Below are 15483 nucleotides of genomic sequence, written 5' to 3'. Positions count from 1 at the left end.
TGATTCGAACTCGATGCAATGTATCCCGTAGGCGTAATAGTCTAAGTAGCTCGTAGGCTTAATGGTCGAGTGAGTGATTGCTCGAACTCATAATAAAGGCAGCCCGTAGGCTTGGCAGTCGAGCAAATGATTCGAACTCGATGCAATGTAGCCCATAGGCGTAATAGTCAAAGTAGTCCATAGGCTTAATGGTCGAGTGAGTAATTGCTCGAACTCGAAATAAAGGTAGCCTGTAGGCTTGGCAGTCGAGCGAATGATTCAAACTCGATGCAATATATCCCGTAGGCGTAATAGTCTAAGTAGCCTGTAGGCTTAATGGTCGAGTGAGTGATTGCTCGAACTCGTAATAAAGGCAGCCCGTAGGCTTGGCAGTCGAGCGAATGATTCGAACTCGATGCAATGTAGCCCGTAGGCGTAATAGTCTAAGTAGCCCGTAGGCTTAATGGTCGAGTGGGTGATTGCTCGAACTCGTAATAAAGGCAGCCCGTAGGCTTGGCAGTCGAGCGAATGATTCAAACTCGATGCAATGTAGCCCGTAGGCGTAATAGTCAAAGTAGCCCGTAGGCTTAATGGTCGAGTGAGTGATTGCTCGAACTCGAAATAAAGGTAGCCCGTAGGCTTGGCAGTCGAGCGAATGATTCGAACTCGATGCAATGTAGCCCGTAGGCGTAATAGTCTAAGTAGCCCGTAGGCTTAATTGTCGAGTGAGTGATTGCTCGAACTCAAAATAAAGGTAGCCCGTAGGCTTGGCAGTCGAGCGAATGATTCGAACTCGATCCTGTTTGCATAATAAATCTTGAACATAGAATATCGGTAAAGAAGAGAGCTTTCTTTGCAAGTCATTATACGTGGGTTCATGTTTTGCGTCAGAGCTCGGGCCAACTATATAAGCATGGTTCGTTTTGACCGTTTGGCCCTTACAACGTTTCCCGTTGAGACACTGTTTGTCATGAAATAACGAAGTAACTTCCTTTGCACCGAACTTGATAATCATCACAGATGCGTTTAATGATAAAGTCACCCTGTGTACGAGGTTGATTTTAAAGAGGTCTCAGATACTCAGCAGTAGTATCGTTTCCGCTATATGGCTGGTATCGATCTCTGATCGACTTTTGCTTTTTCGTAATGGACGTAGAAATCAACTAGTCATCTTCGACTCTTATTTTGGATTGATACCGATTGTGTACATCGGTCCAAGCAATAGCTAGGTACTCGATCAGATTTTGCTTTAGCCGCCGTGAAGCCCTCGAGCTCCGCTCATTTAGACCTTGAGTTAAAGCTTGAACAACCCAATCGTCTGTGACTGGTGGCAGATCCATTCGTTCCATTTGAAAATGAGCTACGAACTCCCTTCGCATCTCGTTATCCTTTTGTATTATCTTGAACGGGTCCGACTTTCTGGTTTCGACCTTTATGGCTCCGGCATGTGCTTTTACGAAGCAATCTGCAAGCATAGCAAAAGAATCAATGGAGTTAGATGGTAAATTATGATACCATATCATTGCCCCCTTTGACAGGGTTTCACCGAATTTTTTTAATAATACAGATTCGATCTCATCATCTTCCAAATCATTACCCTTGATGGCATACGTGTAAGAAGTGACGTGCTCGTTGGGGTCGGTCGTTCCGTTATATTTGGGTATTTCCGGCATACGGAATTTTTTGGGGATTGGTTTTGGGCCTGCACTCGAGGGAAAAGGCTTTTGAATGAATTTTTTTTGAATCTAGCCCTTTTATCATTGGTGGAGCCCCCGGGATCTGGTCGATCCTGAAATTATATGTTTCTACTTTTTTATCAATTGGCCTCGACTTGTTTTGTGAGTTCCTCGAGCAATTTAGTAATTTCGGGAGTAGTCCCCGATTCTTGCTCATTTGACTTCTCTATGGCTGGTTCCGTTCTGTGGGTGACTTCTCGAAGCGGATTGGGCTCTGGCCTGCTTTGTACCTGAGTTTGGCTCTGTAACTGAGCTATCGCTATTTGCTGGGCTTGTAACATCTCGAAGATCATCCGTAAGCTGACTCCGATCTCCTCCACGTTATGGGTGTCTCGAGCTACGGATCGAGTACCGCCCTGAATGCTTCTTTCCGGTTTGGAACGCCGATTCGCCTCTAGAGCTATTTGTGAATTGACATCCAATGGTACTTCGGCTCGAATTTCGGGTGCTTCGATTCGAGCCTCAGTGCCTTCATCGAGTGGCCTTCTGGCCCCGGGTGCCAAGTTATTGGTTTCATCTTGAAGGCCGGCTTCGTGGTCGATAGGTGAAGCCATTGCTGATTTGAAGTTGCAAACTGGCGTGTACTTTAGATTTATATCAAACGATCACTGTTACCCTTAGCCCCACGGTGGGCGCCAAACTGTTTACCGAAAAAATCGGATAACGTTAGATTTGTATATGGTTCTAAGGATATGCGATACAATTCGATATAAATCGCGTAGAGAAATAAAAATATGTGTATTGTTTGCTGTAAGAATGAAAATAATAAGCAAAAAGAATGAATAAGTAAAACAAGCACAAGGGGATAACTATCAATATAAGAAATGATCTTTTTCCGGCATCCCATAGCTTACAAGGATTTTCCCTTTTATAGAAGAGGGTCATTACAAAAATAATAAAATAAAACATATAGTGGAAGGCCCATGATGACTTGTCTCTTCCTTGATTCCCGCCAAGATTCTCTCTCTTGGTGTGGTTGCAACAGCTCTTGTCTGTGAGCTCGATACTAGCTCGAACTCGTTACTGGGTCGGGCCCTTCGGTCTTGGATCGAGTTAGACCTTCGAGATGGACGTCGCGCATTTCCGACCTCGAAGCAGTGCCTTGCGGATCGATTCGGTCACGGGCTCGATAGGATTATCGAGCCGCCTCCTCGAGCTACCTTCGTGCTCGAGGTTTGTTAGTACCGATCTCAGAGCTCACTCCCAAAATCTCATTCTGACTTTTTAACACTCGAACTCGATCGAACGTAGGAAGACCGAAATCTATTTTGACCGTATACAACGGGCAATTGCCAAATTCATTAGGACATCATTTCTTTTAACCCGATATCAGGCACGATTCCAGCAACTATTGAGCATCTGTCAAGGTTGGAAATCTTGGACTTGGGACAGAATCAACGAAAGGGAGCCTTACCTGAGAGTATTTTTAGTTTTTCTGAATTAACTCATTTGGACCTTGCAGCAAATGCTTTGGAAGGCAATCTTTTACAAAGTCACTTTGCAAAACTCCATCAATTGAGCAGTGAATGGATTCCTCCATTTAGCCTCACATATATTGAGCTTAGAAAATGCGGTTTGGGCCCCAAGTTACCGACATGGCTGAAAACTCAAAAGCAACTTCACTCTATTATTATCTCTAGTGACTCCATTTCAGATCCTATACCTCCTTGGATTTGGACATTGTGCTCACAATTGCGATTTCTTGATCTATCAGATAACAAGATAGGTGGAAATCTTCCAAGATTAGTCAATTTTCCATCATTCCAAATTAACTGGAGAGCGGACTTCTATTTTAGTTACCAATATGGTGTCATGCGTGGTGGACTTAAGTTCCAATTAGGGCTGTTCATAAAAATCCGAAAAACCGAAAATCGAACCAAATCGATCAAAAAATCGATACTTTTTAGGTTTGGTTTGATTTTAATTTTAAATTTTAAAAACCGATCAAATTTGGTTTGGTTTTGGTTTTAATAAAAAAATAACCGAAAAAACCGAACCAAACCGACTATAAAAAAAGCTATTTAAATTTATTATCACACCTATATATATGTATATTTTTATATAAAGTTTCTAAAATTTTATGGTACATATTAGTCATTTGTAGTTTTAGTCTAGTTCTTTGCTATTATAATAATCTAATTCTATGCCCTCTAGTTTGATTGATATTTTTCTTTTGCTAAGTACAAGAATTTATTTCACGTTAAAAATAATCGATTTTTAATTGAGTACTTAAATTTTTCATCATTATTTGAGTCAATTATCATCAATATATCTTGGTAAATGATAGATTTCTCAAAGAATAATTGGTTTGATAGCGTTACATTAAAAATGTAGTCGCCGCAATATGTGTTTGGTAGTGTATGTCTCATATTTAAGAAAAAATCGATAAATAACCGAAAAAACCGACAAAAACCGAATCAATAAAAAACCGACTTAATTGGTTTGGTTCCAATATTTGAAAAATCGACTTACTTGATTTTATTTCTTTTTAGGAAAAAACCGACCCAAACCGAACCATGAACACCCCTAGTTCCAATAGTTTCCATGGTCGGCCAAATGTAACGCATTTGAATCTTGCAAACAACTTGTTTCAGGATCTATACTATTAAACATTGGTCATGTTATGACAAAACTTCAAGTTTTAGATCTTTCTGGGAATGCTTTTATAGGATTTATACCATATTCCATAACAAGAGTGAAGCGACTATTGAGATTGGACCTTTTAGACAATCATTTGTCAGGAAAGATCCCTGATTCGTGGTATGATTTGCAACAACTTCAGGTCATAGATTTGTCAGGAAACAATCTTTCAGGTAGTATTCCTCCTTCTATTAGAGCATAAGTTAATCACCTAACCTTAGCTTCTGATACAACATGGGAGATGGTCCCCGCCTCCCATTTCATACCAAAATTTCCCACTTTCCAACTCATACAACAACAAATCAGCCAAATCCAACCCCCTTAGGTCCCAATCAGATTCCACAAAATAAATTAATAGCCCAAACCCAGGGAGATCTGAACCATGGGCCACAAGATCTGCAGCATAAAGGTGCAAAAAGGGATGACCCGTTAGTCTTAGAACAGATCCAAACGGGAGTTCCCTCTACTTCTAGTTCTTCTCAATTAGTAACTCAACAAGAAGACTCATATGTAGATGCACTTCGAAACCGACCTTCAGAGACTCAAAGTCAAATACGACTCATACCGAGGCCATATGAGCTCGTTCAAGGAAAACCAGTTGTAGTATTCACAGAGGAAGAGGACGAGCTTCTCGCTGCTACATGCAAATGGACCATTGTTGGTAAATTCCTCAGAACAAGACCTTCAATCGAATTCATTAGAGATGAGTTTGCAAGGATCTTTCCTGGAAGAGGAAAAATTCGTATTGGAGCTAAAGATATGCAACACGTGTTCATTGATTTTGACAACATGGATGATCATATGGATATATATGCCAGACCTTTCTTGCAATTTGGGGATCATATAATGAAAATTCATAAATGCACTAAGAAGTTTAAAGCGGGTGTTGAAATAACCTTTGCCCCTATCTGGATTAACCTTCCAGATTTACCTTGGCATTACTATTAATGGGTTGCTTTGTACAGGATTTTAGAACCAGTGGGAATGCCTCTAATCATGGATAAGGCCACCCTCTCAAAGACGAGGCCTACTACTGTAAAAGTTAGGGTTGAGATTGACCTAGCTAAGCCTATGATTAACGAGGTATTAGTTGAAATAAGGAAGAAGGATGGTAGCTTGGAAGCGATTGTGCAGAAAGTGGAGTATGAGACCTTTCCTGCTTATTGCTTTTATTGTAAAGTTCGGGGTCATAGTGATGATAGATACAGGGTCCAACATCCTGAATTGAGGAAGGGAGCAGCAACCTCGGATAAGCCTAAAAAGGAGACAGGAACCTATTTAGGGATTCAGGGTCTGGCCATCAAATCCAACAAAAAAAAGGAACATACACCAATGCAGGTGGATACGCCAAAAAGCCAACTAGTGCCTCCAATTATACCTGGGAACCCAACCAATCGGGAGATTCGAGCTGTCAGTATAGGAGAAGGCAGAGGAAAGATTACTAGGGATGAAGGTTGGAAGGAAGTTGCAAGAAGAAAGGTAAAAGACTAAAAAAACAGAAGGAATGAAGCCTCCAATAATAGTGCAAAAGAATCCAACTTGATCCAAAATTCTAAATTGAATGGAGGATCTCAATATTTTAGAAGGAAAAATGGTCAAAATGTCATTACTGTCAATCACAATGATAGTGGGCAGCAAATTAGCATGTATGTTACAATTAATGGGAGCATGGTAACTGGACAAAAGCCTTCACAACCTCGAAAGACGACCAACTAGACAAAGAAAGGACCTCTAGAAAAAAAGCAGTGAAGCCTTTATTCAAGGAGATTCAGAGAACTGGTGGGAATGTGAAGCAAAGGAAGGAGACTGTTCTCCCTGCCACAGAAGACCACTATCAAATTATGCAGGAATCTATGCTTCAAGTCAACTAGGAGGAGATGAGTGTGATTCGAAAGAAGAAGAAACGTTTTGCCACCACTATAAGCATCCCAGATGAGGTTAGATGGATGGATGAGGAGGAAAATAACTACAGGATGGTAAGTCTAGGTAAAATGTTTGGCTTGGATCCTGAGCTTTCAGCTAGGATTGCTGCAAGGAAGGCTAAGGAGAAGGAGAAGGAGAAGGAGAAGGAAGCCTTAGGTGGTGAACCAACATTTCATGATGCTCCTAGTGTTCAATGTTTGGTTAACTCTTAGAATGATGACTATGAGCAACTCACTCAAAATGATGAACATGCAGATCCTAGAGGGGGCATCACCAGTATCACTAATCCTTGTTCCAACAATGGTGAGGAAGATATCCGAGATAACTATCTAAACATGAATATTAATGATGTTGATATGGAGGCTCTCTCAGAAGAATTGGAGAACTCCAAATCAGATGATGAACAACACAGACGGGCCAAGCAAATACTTGAAGATAATAGTAATTATGCCAACTAAGTGCGCAAAAGTGTTATCTATTTCAACAATCTGTCTCCTAGAGAGGTAATGAGCTCAAATGTTAGGAGAGCTGTAATGTTCCTGAAAGGAGGCAAAAGAAACAACAAATTAGAGACAAATGGTCTAATCTGTGATATTTCTCATGATTAGTACAATCTCATGGAATATTAGAGGTATAGGCTCCCAAGGAGCTTGTGAAAGACTCAAAATTCTCATACAACAATACAAATTACCATTTGTAATTCTACAAGAGCCAATGGTGAATGCCAGGAAGATTGACAAATATAAAAGGATACTGGGATATCAATCTTATTTTTCAAATTGTGACAACAAGATTTGGATATTTTGGTCCTCTGACTATGTGATAGAGATTCTGGAGGATAGAGAACAATACGTTCTCTTGCCGATTTCTAACTCTGTAGGTACTCAACCCTTTTACATTTCTGCTGTCTATGCAAAGTGTGATGAGACTTTGAGATGTCGCTTATGGGAGGAGATTAGAGATGTAGCCAGTTGGTTAATGGTCCATGTGGGGGTGGTGGGTGACTTTAATGTTGTTTTATGTGAGGAGGAGAAGAAAGGAGGAAGACCTTTCAGAGTTGAAGACAGTTTAGATTTTATGGCTTGTTTGTCTCACTGTGGACTTCAGGATGCTAGATATTGTGGCTCTCAGTTCACCTGGAGTGACAACAGGGATCCTCCTAATACTATTTGGGAGAGGTTGGACTGGCTGGTATACAATGCATAATGGTTTGATTCATTTGGGAGCACAGTCATCACCCATCTATCTAGGTCTTGCTCTGACCATGCTCCATTACTAATATCTGCGGTCAACACTAGCTCTGATTTTATAAAGTATTTTAAATTTCTCAATATATGGGTAGAACATGAGGAGTACTTGGGGAAAATTCAACAAGCCTGGTCAGAAGAAGTTTTTGGCAATCCTTTGTATATTTTTCATCAGAAGCTTAAGAAAGTGTGCTCTACTCTCAGTGCTTGGTCTAGACAAGCTTTTGGTGATATATATGAAGAACCAAAGATGCTTAAATCTCTCATAAGAAGTTTGGATGAGGCAGTGATCTCTGATCCATCTCCTGAATGCAGAATGCACTTATCTAAAGCAAGAGCGGAATTTACCAGATTTTTGAAGTTGCAAGACTCAATTCTAAGGCAGAAGGAAAAAGTTAAATGGTTGACAGAGGGTGATGATAACACAACTTTCTTTCATGTTGTAATCAAGGATAGAAAGAAGAAATTAAACATCCAAAGGATCAGAGATGATAATGACAATCTTATGGAAGGTATGAAAGGCGTGGTAGGGACAACAATAAGATTCTTTCAACAACTATTTGGTGCTGAAATAACCATTGAAGATCTTACCATGCTGGATATGGTGAAGAGAACTGTTACTAAAGAGGATAATGCTTTTTCTCACTGAAATACCAACCACTGAGGAGTTTAAAACATGTGTCTTCATGTTGGATGTTGATAGTGCACTTGGACATGCTGGTCTTACTGGCAGGTTCTACCAAAGTGCCTGGTCTATTATTGCTGAAATTGTGTTTAATGTTGTAGTAGCCTTTTTTGATGGAGCTCAGTTACCTAGATTTTTCACTCACACATGTCTAGTAATGCTTCCAAAGGTGGAATCCCCTCAAACATTCTCAGACATTAGGCCTATTAGTTTGTACAATGTGTCTAGTAGGATTATTTCTAAGCTCTTAAATGCTAGATTGAGTACCCTGTTGCCTAGAATCATTTCATATAATCAGAGTGGATTTGTTAAAGGTAGAGCCATAAATGAAAATATTTTGTTGGCTCAAGAGATTGTGAATGATATTGGTAAACCTATTGAGGGGAGCAATGTGGTTATGAAATTAGACATGGCAAAAGCATATGATAGAGTATCATAGTCTTTTCTCTGCCTCATGCTGAGAAAATTGGGTTTTGCTGAGAGTTGGATTGACATTATTCATAGATATATTTCAAACAATTGGTACACAGTAATTGTGAATGGGATTAGGCACGGATTTTTTAAATCTGGGGGAGGGCTCAGACAAGGCGATTCTCTCTCCCCATCTCTTTTTGTTTTGAGTGCTGAGTTGTTATCCCTATTATTGAATGAACTCCAGAATCACAGAGGGTACAGAGGTTTCTATATGAGTAGTCATGGTCCACAAATCAACTATCTCGCCTTTGCCGATGATATTATTTTATTTTGTAATGGTGGAAAAACTACTCTACAGCTGATCCAAGCAATATTAGCAACATATGAACAAGTTTCTGGGCAGAAGATCAATAAATCTAAATGCAGTTTCTCAGTGGCTTCTTCTGCAACACAAAGATCCATTCACAGGATTGAGGAAATAACAGAGATGAGACATGAACCCCTTCCTATCAATTACCTCGGTTGTCCTATATATTCTGGTAGAAAAAAGTTGTCTACCTTTGCAGGGATGGTTAGCAAGGTGATTAACAAGATCAAAGGATGGAATTTAAAGCTACTTTCTTCTGGAGGCAGTGCAGTTCTTATCAAACATGTTCTATTAGCCCTGAATGTCCATACATTGGCTGCAGTTCATCCAACCAAGGGTACTATCGCTACAATTGAGAGGTACTTAGCTAGTTTCTTTTGGTCTGGGCAAGAGACTAGCGACAGATACCATTGGTCCGTATGGTCCAAACTTTGTTTTCCATATGAAAAGGGAGGGGCTAATTTTAGAAAGTTGAAGGATGTCTGCAAATCCTTCACAACAAAACAATGGTGGAGGTTGAGAACTACAAACTCCTTATGGTCTCAATTTGTCAAAGCCAAATATTGTAGAATCTATCATCCACTGATTAGTCAATGGACAGCCGGCAAAACCCATAATTGGCAGGCTATGTGCAAATTGAAATATGAAGTAGAGCAGAACATCTTATGGAGAGTTGGGAGAGGTAATAGCAGCTTTTGGTATGATAATTGGATCAATTTTGGTCCTTTGTCTTCCAGCTTAGGCGAAGATGTCGGGTATGACAATACCAAGGTTAATGAAGTATATAGGGATGGAGTATGGGACTGATTTTGCTTACATATTTCGCCACCTGAAGTTGTTAAAACTTTGGTAGCCTCTATTCAGATCACAATTGGCCAAGAAGAGGATGATACTCCAATCTGGATAATTACTACTTCAGGAAAATTCAGTGTGGCCTCTGCTTGGAATGCATTAAGACAAAGAAAGGATCCTGCTCCGTTTGACTCTAAGTTATAGCATAAAGATATCCCATTTAAGATGTCTTTCTTGGCTTGGAGAGCTACCCATGGAAAAATCGCAACAAATGAAAGGATCACGAGGTTTGGGATTTTCTTAGCCTCTAAATGTTGTTGTTGCCTTTCTCCCGGAATGATCCCAGGCGAGGAAACGTGTGAACACTTATTTTGTCAGGGGCAGTTTGCACAACAAGTGTGGGCGATTTTTGCTGGAATGGTTGGAATAGCTCATATGAACATCCCCTTAAGAACTCTGTTTGCTAACTATTGAAATCATAAATACATAAACTCTATTGGTGCATTTGTTTTCCAGATTATGCCTCCTATTGTTGTATGGGAGTTGTGGAGGTCAAGGTGTTGTAGTAAATACGAAATGAAGAGGCCATCAGTGGCAAGATCCAAGTGCCTTATCACTTTTAACATTGCCCATTTAGTTAACTCTCATTTTGGGAAACTAACTGTTAACAATAATTGGGAAGATATATGTAAACTCTTTGACTACTCTCTGGTTGACAGATGCATAACTGAGGTTAAGTGGCTTAAACCACCTTTGCTCTTTGTTAAGTTAAACCGTGATGGTAGTTGTGTTAATGGAAATTGTGGAGGTGGTGGGGTGGTTAGAGACAGTTGTGGTAAAATACTTACGGCTTATGCTATACTAATGGGTCAAGGGACAAGTAACTTAGCAGAAGCATAGGCCCTTCTTTTTGGCCTAAAATGGTGCGTTCAATAAGGATATGGACTGATTATTGGTGAAACTGATTCCTTGCTACTTCACAACTGCATTCAAGGCATATGTTCCACACCATGGAGAATCAACAATGCTGTTATGGAGGTAAAAATGCTAGTTGAACAAAAGGATCTAATCATTAGACATTATTTTAGAGAAGCAAATCAAGTTACGGACAAGATGGCTTCTCTAAGTCACCAATTAGAGGAAGTGTATATTTTCACTTATTTTGATACATTGCCACGACAGGTCAAAGGGCTTCTAAATATAGATAGATGGCAAATTTCAGCATTCCGAGTCAAGAAGAGAAGACCAAGTACCATAGTGTATGAACCACCATGAGTTCTCAACTTCATTACCAATTGACATGTTGGTGTGGAGATAATCCCATCAATTCCGTACTTATTGTATGAATTTGTTGTGTCAAATCCTCAATCAATATAGAAGGCCATGCTATACCCTCCTTCTTCAAATTGTATCTTTTGCATTGGAATGGTAATAAAATCGTGACTTGAGTTTTAAAAAAAAAGTTAATCACCTACTACTTTACTGCTTTGACCGATTCTTTAGCTAGTAGTTAGGATTTTGTTAGTCCTTTATTTTCTCTAATAAATCTCCTTATTCAAGGAGTTTGTTCAGCAAGTAGTTTAGTCTTTCTTTTCCAGAGGAGTTAGTTTAGGGAATTAGTTTTTCACTCTTGTATTTAAAGGTTGCTTTGATTCAATAAATATATCAGCTTTTTGTGCTTCTCTTGTTATTTTATGGTATCAGAGCCTCAACAAACTCTAACGAGTAAGATACTACCCTTTTTCTCTCCCACCCACCTTCCATAAATGGCCAACACTACTGGAATTGTTAATGCTGATAACAATAGTGGTTCAATGGCCATCCAATTTAATCGTACATCACAGTTGCCAACCCTATACTTATCCCAAATACAAAAACCAACACTCAAAGAAAAAATACCGTCTCCTCTTCCTGTGCTCCAACAGAATCTGCAACTACAGGTATGTCTTCTACTTCTCCTCCTACAAATTCTGTTGTTCCTCCTGATCTTAATGATACCCAATCCTATACCCTGTTGCCATCCCCAACAATTATTATAAGAAATTCAAATGTCTCATTTGCTCCACAATCACTACGTAAATTATCACCACTCCCTTCCTCAATACCTATATATTCTCAACAACCATTCACCTTAGTCCCACAGCCTCAATCACATTTTTTCCAATTGTATGCAGTCGCATAACGACAAAAATGACATCAATTGACCAAACTACTATTGCTTGTACCACTGCCTCAACTCCACAACCCTCACAACCTTCCCCCGAACCCCTTCCAGTTACATAACCACAACAACTGTCTCTCCCTCATCTAATTCGTGTTGTGACTCGTTCACAGAACAACATTCACAAACCAAAAACAATCCTTGATTTCATGGCTCACTTATCCCCCACCATCACCCCTATAAGTTTTAAACAAGCTAACAAACACCCAGATTGGCAGAGAGCAATGAATAGTGAATTGGATGCATTATTGAATAATCAGACATGGGAATGGTACCACATGACCCAACAAAAAATATTGTTTCTTGAAAGTGGTTATACATGTTAAAGAAAAAAGCCTATGGGACAATCGATCGCTATAAGGCTCGTTTTATTGCAAAAGGGTTTACACAATGCCCTGGAATTGACTTTCATGCCACATTTAGTCCGGTTGTCAAACCGACTACTGTGCGCTTGGTGATTTCGATTGCTGTCCAACATAATTGGCTCATACGTCAGCTTGACGTCAACAACGCATTCTTGCAGGGTCATCTAGAAAAAGAAGTCCACATGGTACAACCTCCGAATTTTAAAGACGATCAGTTCCCCTCACATATATGTCGCCTAAAGAAAGCTATATACAGACTCAAAGCAAGCTCCTCGGGCCTGGTGCAATGAACTTAAGATGTTCCTTCTCTATTTGGGATTTGCCAAGTCCGAATCTAATGCATTGCTTTTCATTCGCAAAGCGTCGAACAATGTGTTGTATGTGCTGGTTTATGTCGACGGCATCATCATCACCGGGATCCATAGCTCATATGTAAATCATGCAATCTATTGTCTTGCTGACTGTTTTTCCATTAAGGATCTCGGAAACCTTAACTTTTTTTCTTGGAGTTGAGGTGCCTCGTGTTGTACATGGAATTACTTTATCACAGTCCAATTACATCAGTGAAATCCTCTCTGAAGTAAATATGAAAGACTGCAATTCCGCAAAAACTCCAATGAGTTCCAGTGAAGTGCTTAAACAAAATGATGGAGTGGAACCAACTGATGCTACTCGCTACAGGAGAGTTCTTGCAAAACTACAGTACTTGTCGTTCACTCTTCCAGACATAAGTTTCTCTGTGAACAAATTGTCATAATTTATGCACTCACCATCTAAAGTACACTCGAAAGCACTCAAACGAGTACTCATGTAACGATCTGATTAGTCGTTTTGAGCTCTAGCATGTCGTTTGGTGGTTTGAGGCCTTGAGTAGCTTCACTTCATGTATTATGACTTGTACGTGTGGTCGGAATTGAATTTGGGGAAGTTCGGGATTGATTTGGAAAGAGAATTCAAATTTCGGAAGCTTTAAGTTGGAAGAATTGACTAAGATTTAACTTTTGAGTAAACCACCTCGGAATCAATATTTGAAGGTTCCAATAGGTTTGTATGATAATTTTGTACTTGGGCGTATGTTCGGGTTGAATATCAGATCACCCGGGAGCATTTCGGCACTTATTATGAAAGGTTGGTGTTTTAAAGTTTAAGAAATTCTTAAGTTTGACTTGTAGTGGATTTTAATATTATCGATGTCCGTTTGGGATTCCGAGCCTTGGAATAGGTTCGTATTGTGATTTATGACTTGTGCGCAAAGTTTGGCATCATTCCGGAATGTTTTGATATGAATCGGGCGCGTTCGTCAAAGTTTGAAGGTTGGAAAGTTGAAAGAAAGGTTTTGGCCGTCGATTTGTATTTTTGATATTGTTTGACGCGGTTTAAGGCTTCGACTAAGTTCGTATTGTACTTTGGGATGTATTGGTATGTTTGGACGGGGTCCCGGGGGCCTCGTATGCCAATCGGATTGAAAACAGATCGAGTTTGGACTTGGGAGAAGTGCTGAGGCAGCTGGGATCTGGTGCAATCGCACCTGCGTGGAAAGGGCCGTAGGTGCGAGACTGCAGAAGCTTCCCAGGAGTCGCAGAAGCAGTAGGGAAAGAGCTGGATGGGATTCGCAGGTGCGAGAAATATGCCGCACCTGCGGATTCGCAGATACGGACGGAGGAGCGCAGAAGCGGAAGTGGCCTGGGCTGGTCGATCGCAGGTGCGTGTGCTTTAGCGCACATGCGGAGTCGTAGGTGCGGAAGGTTGTTCGAGCTAGGGAGACCACAGATGCGGGTGATTTCCGCAGAAGCGGATGCGCATCTGCGATTGAGGGCATGCAGAAGCGGAAAGCTGGCACCTTGGGGGAAGCCGCATCTACGAGGTGGCTCCCGCAGAAGCGGCTACTAGTGTGAGAGGTCGCTGGGCAGTGTGTTCTTTTAAGAATGGGATTTGGCCCATTTTCTTTCATTTTCACTTGGTTGGGGCAATTTTGGAGAGCTTAAAGAGGATATTTTCACCAACCAACATAAGGTAAGAAATTTTCACCTATTACAAGTTAAATACATGGGTTGTATATGGAATTAAACATGAAAATTAGTAAAAATTTGGGATTTTTGTAGAAAACCTAGAATTTATTTTTTGAAATTTACCACGAAATTGGACATGGAATTTGGAATAAATTATATATTTGAGTTCGTGGTGTTATGGGTAAAGTTTATCTTCAAAAAATTTCGGAATCTGGGCACGTGAGTCCGAGGGTTGACTTTATTGATTTTTCGAGCGGAGTTGGGGATTGTTATTAATTTATTAACTATGGGTAATAGACTATATATTTATGGATTTGCATATTTATTTGATTAGTTTTGGAGAAACGGGCATCAATTTGAGGTGTTTGAGTGGCTTTGGAGCCGGTTATGAAACTTTGGAGCGAGGTAAGTCTCCTGTCTAACCTTGTGAGGGAAAACTACCCCTAGGTGATATTTATTATTATGTGCAACTAGTTATGGGTGCTACGTACACACGAGGTGACGAGAGTGCGTACGTAGCTAAAGCATGTTTATGTCTGGGTAGACTTAGGACTTTATCATGTACAATTGAATTATTTGAACTCGTTCTGCTAGCTTAATTAATTAAAGTTATAACTGAATTTGATTTAGAAATAAATATATGTATACTAGGCTGAGCCTTGACACTTTGAGTTGTGGGTGAGTTATTTGAGAAACGGTAAAGACTATTCATTTTGGTGCTCATGTACTATATTGTAAACACGTGTCTCGTAATTCGGTAACTTCATTCCTTTTCTTATGGAGCGGGCCGAACGCCTCGACAGTATATAAATGCATCTATGGTTCATGTCGCACGACCTTCGGCAGTGTACACATTATTCCGGATCGGGCCGAACGACCTTAGCGAAAATCGTGCGTTATATCGCTAGTAGTCCGAATGTTCACGAGATAAACCTTTCACTGATGCCCATCATTTTATGGTATTCCTTATTTATTTGGTATTGACACTTGGCATTTTCTGAGCTATTAAGGTAGAATACAAGATCGAGAAATTTATACTTTAAAAGGAAAAATTGGAAAATTATGAAATTACAGATTCACTCCACTATTGTTGTGCACTTCATAT

General features: G+C 40.1%; 1 protein-coding gene across 1 annotated transcript; it reads left to right on the top strand.

Moving 5' to 3' along the window:
• Nucleotides 1-6992: 6992 nt before the first annotated feature.
• LOC107831859 (uncharacterized) lies at nt 6993-8174 on the top strand. Its single transcript, XM_016659654.2, has 2 exons — nt 6993-7469; nt 7701-8174. Exons 1-2 carry the CDS (start codon nt 6993-6995, stop codon nt 8172-8174), a joined length of 951 nt encoding a protein of 316 aa, XP_016515140.2.
• The last annotated feature ends 7309 nt before the right edge of the window (nt 8175-15483 follow it).

This window comes from Nicotiana tabacum, chromosome 19 (assembly GCF_000715075.1).
Source record: "Nicotiana tabacum cultivar K326 chromosome 19, ASM71507v2, whole genome shotgun sequence".
Lineage (NCBI taxonomy): Eukaryota > Viridiplantae > Streptophyta > Magnoliopsida > Solanales > Solanaceae > Nicotiana > Nicotiana tabacum.
This window is presented reverse-complemented; position numbering and strand designations above follow the sequence as displayed.

Excerpts from the sequence above, each read along its gene's own strand:
- LOC107831859 (XM_016659654.2), top strand. The coding sequence starts at position 6,993 with ATGGTGAATGCCAGGAAGATTGACAAATATAAAAGGATACTGGGATAT. Across the intron at positions 7,470-7,700 it reads GGGAGAGGTTGGACTGGCTG|AAGCTTAAGAAAGTGTGCTC; the intron begins GTATACAATGCA and ends ATTTTTCATCAG.